Here is a 7,573-nt window from a genome sequence, read left to right as displayed (position 1 = left end):
CTATAGTTATCATTTTCTGGCAATAATAGGTACCATTACTGTTCTTGGTTTTAATATAAAAAATATTTAGATCTAATTCTTTACTTGTCACTTCAGGGAACTACATCTATTCCTTTTGCCATTTCAATTTTATGTTCATTTCAATTTTACATTTCTTTCTCTGTGTGTGTGTGTCTGTCTATCTGTCAAAGAGGAATGATTTGTTCTCATGTTTCTGCTACCTTTTAGTGCCATATAAAGTCCAAGTTTTGGAAGTGAACTGTATTTACCGGGAATTATTATATCATGTTAGTAAATTCTGATCCACCACTGGTCACATCACATACCCAGAGACATCACTACAAACAGTGAGTACCTGATAGAGTATACTTATGTAAGGACATCTTAGGTAAAAAATCTACGTGTGTGTGTGTGTGTGTGTGTGTGTGTGTGTGTGTGTGTGTGTATTTCATACATGTGGTGTTTCTTACCCCCAACCCTCACTTCTCAGATTGAGGCTTTGGAGGAGAGGAATTTCAGTGATATATTTGTGGTTGATTTTGTAGGAAAAGAAATGGACATTAAAGTCAAGAGAGCTAGATTTGAATGTCAGATATGATTTGCTACGACTAAGTGATTGAAATCTCTGTGATCCTCGGTTTCCTTTTCTGTAAGATAAGAGTAACAATATTTTTATGTAAAACGTGATGGAGGAATATAATTTATGGAATTTAAATGGCTACACTTAGTTATTAGTATTTTGTTATTTAATTATTATGGTTATATTATCAATATAAATGAAATTTTATGTTTTCAAAAGTGAGTTTATGCTTTCAATTCAACTAATACTTTTCTGAGTTCACTAAACACAGAACCTTATCCAAGGCACTGGGGATAGAAGTAATACAATGCAAAACAGTTCTCAATCTCATAGAATTTACATTTTATTGGGGAAAAAAGGAATAAAATATCTACACAGATAAGTAAGTATACGATAAATTGAAAAGGGACAGAATTTTAGAAACTTCCTGTAAGTGATAACCCATTAGCTGAGCCACAAAGAAACCTTGGGATTCTAAGAAATACAAATGAGTTAGAATATTTAAAGAATGGAGGATGATCTGTGCTGAGGGACAGAGATTAGGATATAAATCTGAGTCTGGGGAACAGATAGGAGACTAGTTTGACTGGAATATAGAGTACATATATGATAATAAAGTGACATAAATCTGAAAGGGGAGATTTTATTCAGATTTCACAGATTGTAGATTGTATATTGTAGATGTAGAAATGGCAAGATTTGATAGTTAACTAATTGAAAAAGGGATTATAGGAAAGAAGAGATTAATTACAAGATTGTAGCCCATGATATGTAGAAGGAGGGACCCTGAAAAGAAATAGGAAATTATAGAAATAAGTGGTTTTAGGTTGAAGGTTGAAGTTGAGTTCCCTTTTGGACTTACTGAGTTTGAAATGTAACTAAGACATATATGTAAAAATGTTCAACTATTAGTGTTATATAGACTGGAGTTTAGGGCTCAATGTATACATCTGGGATTCATATGTTTGGAAAAAGTAATGACAGTGGAAGATAATGAGCTCATTAAGAATGTATAGGAAAAGAAGAGAGGCCTAGGACATAGACTGAGATCACATTTACAATTAGGAGGCTCTATGAGGATCATGAGGATCATGATCTGGCAAAAGAGGTTGGAAGGAAAGGTTAAAGAGGTAGGAGGAATACTACTACTGGGAGAATCAGAGTCAAGAAAACCAATGAGGAGAAAGTACCCATGAAAGATAGATGGTCTACCTTGTCCTCTGTTGGTTAGAGGTCAACAATCAATCACTCAGCAAATATTTATTAAGTCCTCACTACTTTTCAGTCCTTTACTAGTTACTAATATTATGCATTCTTCCCTTTCAAAGAGGTCCAGTAAAATCACAGTATGATGTCTTGACTTATGTATGTGTATAAGTGTAAAGAGGCAGAACTGCACAAAGTTGTCAACTTCTCTTTGTCTTTCACAGTTGTCAAAGTCCAGAGGCAAGTAAAAAGTCAAGACAACTATTGATAGTTTGGGATTCCATTAATGACTTTGCCATCTTCAAAGTCTGACCAAGTTGTAAACAATTCACAGCACTTGCTTCAGCTGCCTATATAGCTATTGGAATAAATTGCTTTAATCCACCCATTCTGCCAGGGAAACTCTTCACAGGTTTGGAATAGATACCCTCCAATTCCCTATACCCTTTTCAAATTTCCTATATTCCTGAAATTGACATGAAGATTATGAAAGTATTATTAGAAATTAAGAATTTATTGATAACGTTGCAGAGAATAAGTCCAGGTGAATGATAGAGTCAGAAACTATAATGTCATGGATTTAAAAGTAAGTAGAAGCATAGAAATTGTACAGACACAAGGGTAGATTTTCTTCCCTGATAAGTGACTGAGAAAGAGAAGAGATGTAGTATAATAATTAAAAAGGATACAACGGGCAGTTGAAAGGTTTCAAAAGATTGGACAGATCTGGGCTCATTTGTAGGAAGAAAGGAAGAAATACATAGTTTTGAAGAGATGTTTTTCAGTGGATTAAGTTAAGGATTGAAATAGAAGAGAGAAAACCAATGGAACAAATAGAGGGATTTACTCCAGAGAAAAGTACTCTCTTTTTCAGAGATTGTTGCAAAGACAATAGGGGATGATATTGAGGAATTTTGAACTCTAGAATAGTAAAGAAAAGGGAGCACATGGAGAAAGACTTTTCTTTTTTCAAAAAGGTGAGATGCAAAATCTCTTGAGGGTAAAGGGGAAAGTAGGAAGTGTTGAAAATTTGATTCATCACTTTACAATTTTTTTTTTTTTGGTTAAGGCTTTTTTTTTTTTTTTTTGGTTTGTGGTCACAAAAAGACAGACTAGAGACTCATAAATGAGCATTATAGTCAAGTACTTTCTCAGCTGAATAATATCTCAAAATTTTATATTCTTTCATATTGAATTTAGGAGTGAAGAAACATGAATTTACTTTTGGGAGTAATAAAATCATTCCAGGAAAAAGTAGTATTTAAAATAATTTCTTTAATTTAAAATTTAATAAGAATCAATTGCATTTATTATCAAGAGAGTTTTAAAGGTTAAACATATGTATGCTCATGTATTTATATATATACATATATATGACATATATAAACTTTCCTTTGTAAGAGATAAGTAACACAACTCAACTAATTGGCCATATTTAAGAATGCACATCTTTTCTATATCTCTTAATTTGTTTCATTTGAAATTGAAGAAAGAAGTAAATGGAGGAAACTCTCTGAGCAAGAGAATATTTATTAGCAAGGACATGCATCCTATCAATAAATTAATCAATGATTGAGTTCACTAATGCCAAAGATCCTGAGTAAGAGGAGAACTCTACTTTAATAGATTTTTGAGAGTATAAAACAAAGTGCTGAACAGAGTAGATGACATTATGGGATTAAATGCCACATGATTGATTATAGAGCTAAGGTGCAGGGAACACCTGAAAGGTTGAAATTTGATAATAGAGGATAGCAATGGCTTTCCTTCTTTTCTCATGAGAACATAAAATGCTCTTTATTTGGGTAGAAGTATAACTAACGTCTCAGACTTTTGGATAGAAAACAAGATTTCCTAGAAGGATAGTTTGGTGGTATAAAAAACATTAGATCAGATTCCTTTACTTTCTGACAAAATTAACCCATTATAGGCCAGCTGAATTCTAAAATAACTTTAGGGATAAATAAGCATGACAAGTAATTATAGACAAAAACTATAGGAAAAAATCAATTAATTACAAATAAGATCAATAAATAAGTGTTAACAAATAAATCTTCTCTAATCTATCACCTCTCTGCTAAGAAATAGCAGTTCTGAATTTTTTCTCCCTCCTTTCCTCCAATTCCTCTCCTAGACAGCAAGTAATCTAAAATATTTTATACATGTGCAGTTCATATATATCATGTTGCACAAGAAAAATCAGATCAAAAAGGGAAAAAAATTGAGGAAAAAACTAAAAAGCAAGGAAACAATAACAAAAAGATGAAAATACTATGTTGTGATCCATATTCAGTCTCCACAGCTCTCTTTCTGGATGAAGATGGCTCTCTCCATCACTATTGGAATTCGTCTATTGGAATTGGTTTAAATCACCTCATTGTTGAAAAGGGCCTAGTCCATCATAGTTGATCACTACATAATCTTGTTACTGTGTACAATGTTCTCTTGGTTCTACTTACTTAGCATCAATTCATATAAGTCTTTCCAGGTTTTTCTGAAAAAATTCCTGTTCATCATTTCTTATACAAAAATACTATTCCATTATATTTATATATCATAACTTATTCAGGTGTTATTCATCTGATAGGTATACACTCAGTTTCCAGTTTCTTGCTACAGGGCTGCTACACAGATTTTTGCACATGTGGTTCCTTTTCCCTTTTTCATAATCTCTTTGAGATTAAGACCCACTAGACACACTGGATCAAAGGGTATACACAGTTTTATAGCTTTTTGGGCATAGTTTCAAATTGCTCTCCAGAATGGGTGGATCAGTTTACAACTCCACCAATAATGTATTAGTGTCCTAGTTTCCCCACATCTCCTCCTACATTTTTCATTATCTTTTCATGTTATCTTGGCCAATTTGAGAGGTGTGAAATGGTACCTCAGAGTTGTCTTAATTTGCATTTCTCTAATCAATAGTGATTTAGAGCATTTTTTCATATGAATAGAAATGGCTTGAATTTCTTCATTTGAAAACTGTCTGTTCATATCCTGACCATTTATCAAGGAGAATGTCTTGCATTCTTATGAATTTGAATCAATTCTCTCTATATTTTGGAAATGAGGCATTTGTCAGAAACTTTAGATGTCAATTTCACATGCCCCCTCCTGCTTTCTGTTCCCTTTCTAATTATAGCTGCCTTGATTTTGTTTGTACAAAACCCTTTCAATTCAATATAATCAAAATTATCCATTTTACCTTTCATAATGTTTTCTAGTTGTTCTTTGGCTATAAATTCCTCCTTTTTCTATAGATCTGAAGAGTAAAATATTGTTTGTTTTCCTAATTTACTTATAGTATCACCCTTTATGTCTAAATCATGAACTCATTTCAATCTTATTTTGGCATAGGATGTTAAATCTTTTTTCATTCTTACAGCATTTTTTACACTGTCACAAAGATAAAATTGGAAAATCATACAGTATTGTTGGTCCATGGAGAACAATCTAGAGGAAAGAAATTTAATCATCTTTTTTTTTGTTTATGGGCAACCTGTCATCATGCATAGGACCCAAGATTGGAAATTAGATAGTAGAATGGGTCGGTAGGAAGATCAGCAAATGTTTCCTGAATATGTCAATAGACATATCCAAAGCTGAGTCTGTATTCTATTTTAATCTCCTTTCTTCTCTCTAATAGGCACTCTTTCCAGAACATGTCTGGCAATAACTGTACTGCTGTGACTGAATTTATCCTTTTGGGATTAACAGATGATCCAATCCTGTGTGCCATTCTCTTTGTGATATTTCTGGGTGTCTATACTGTCACCTTAGTTGGTAACCTTAGCATAGTCATATTGATCAGAAATAGCTCCCAACTTCACACTCCAATGTACCTTTTCCTCAGCCACTTGGCTTTTGTGGACACATCATATTCCTCATCTGTCACACCTGTTATGCTAAAGAACTTCCTTGTGGACAAAACCAACATCCCTTTTGGAGGCTGTGTGGTCCAAATGTTTTGTGGAGCCACTTTTGGGACAGCTGAGTGCTTCCTTCTGGCTGTGATGGCCTATGATCGGTATGAAGCCATTTGTAGTCCCCTACTCTACTCCACCAAAATGTCTACTAGAGTCTGCACTCTGTTACTCATCACATCCTATCTGGGTGGTTGTGTGAATGCTTGGATCTTCACAAGTTGTTTATTAAATCTGTCTTTCTGTGGACCCAACAAAATTAATCACTTTTTCTGTGACTATTCCCCTCTTTTGAAGCTTTCCTACTCCCAAAATAATCTCACTGAAATTATTCCTGCTACTTCTTCTGGGTTAGTTATTGCCATCACAGTATTAATTATCATAATCTCATATGTATACATTCTCTTCTCTGTCCTGAAGATAAGCTCTACTGAAGGGAGATCTAAAGCTTTCTCAACTTGCACCTCCCACCTCACAGCAGTCACTCTCTTTTATGGGACTCTTACATTCATTTATGTAATGCCCAAGTCCAGCTACTCTACGGATATGAATAAGGTCATGTCTGTTTTTTACATTGTTATGATCCCCATGTTGAACCCCTTGATCTACAGTCTAAGGAATAATGAAGTAAAAGAGGCCCTGAGAAAACTGATGAATAAAAACCATATTTTTTCATGAATTTGACTCCATACAAAAAGGTTTACTAAAACCTTTCAGGAACTCCATAAGGTTTGGGGAAATGGAAAAAACAAAAATGAAACTGTCTTTTCCCAAAATCATCTAATATTTTTAGTGATATCGTGGCTAGGATTAAGTGATACCAATAAATGGTTTTTTAAAGTATATTTTCTCTGTGATGGGTTACATTTGGGAATTTAAATGTTGATTAAAAGGTCTGAAAATCCATCTGAGGTTCCACAAGCATGAAACTCCTACTTTTGCAGAGGAGTAGAAAGAACTTTGTTATTGGTGTTCTTTGGGTTCAAGATGTTTTGAAATCTTACAACATTCGTTTTCTATTGAGTTGTGGGGGCTGTTCTTTACATTCACATTATTATGTTTATTGTATGTGTTGTTGATTCTGCTATCATCACTATGTAACCGACAATTTAAATCTTTCTATGTTTCTGTGTCAACAGTATTTTTTGTTTCTTATGTTATAGATGAATTCCATTATGTTCACATGTCATAATTTGTTTAGCCATTCCACAATCCCCGCCATCTGCTATGATAAATGAAAAGTCTGAGAGACATCATTTCTGGGTATTCAATAATCAATTGATTTATTAAAGTTAGTAACTATTAATAAAATGAGGTCAGTGGCACTCTTGGAAACCAAAGATCCCTCTCTCCTGCCCACCAGAACATTGAATACTTGAAAAATCTTTGGGAAAGGGACTGTAATTGAGGAGGGAAATAAACTTTAGTTAACAGTCAATGTGAGAGGGTGCACATATTAATGAGGAGGTAGGCATAAAGTCTAAAGCTCTTCCTGCTGAGAATATGACTTGATCATGAGACTTAGTCACTTAACAGCAGGCTGGATAAAATAATTCATCTCTACCCAGTCTTCCCTGGAGGATTTTTCTCTTCCGAAGCTTGTTCACTTTAAATTCTAATGGAAATTTGCAAGGAGACTATTATTTTCTAAAGGCAGGATTTTGTCTACACTGGATTCTGTTTTCTAGTTGGATGGAGTTCCACCCAAGATAAAAAAAAACATGTATCCTGAGGATTTGAACAATCTCATCTGTCAGCATTGTCTTTCCAAGACTAGCAAAATAACCTATAATGATTTGTTTCTGAATGAGGAAATAGAAAAGGAAAACCTTAATTTTAAAAAATAATTGCTTATTAATATAAT

General features: G+C 33.7%; 1 protein-coding gene across 1 annotated transcript; it reads left to right on the top strand.

The window, feature by feature from the left end:
• The first annotated feature begins 5,448 nt into the window (after positions 1-5,448).
• LOC127540632 (olfactory receptor 508-like) lies at positions 5,449-6,387 on the top strand. The gene has a single exon (XM_051965402.1). The coding sequence runs from the start codon at positions 5,449-5,451 to the stop codon at positions 6,385-6,387; it is 939 nt and encodes a 312-aa protein (XP_051821362.1).
• The last annotated feature ends 1,186 nt before the right edge of the window (positions 6,388-7,573 follow it).

This window comes from Antechinus flavipes, chromosome 6 (genome assembly GCF_016432865.1).
Source record: "Antechinus flavipes isolate AdamAnt ecotype Samford, QLD, Australia chromosome 6, AdamAnt_v2, whole genome shotgun sequence".
Classification (NCBI taxonomy): Eukaryota; Metazoa; Chordata; class Mammalia; order Dasyuromorphia; family Dasyuridae; genus Antechinus; species Antechinus flavipes.
This window is presented reverse-complemented; position numbering and strand designations above follow the sequence as displayed.

What these genes read in the sequence shown, in the direction of transcription:
- LOC127540632 (XM_051965402.1), top strand. Translation starts at nt 5,449, where the DNA reads ATGTCTGGCAATAACTGTACTGCTGTGACTGAATTTATCCTTTTGGGA.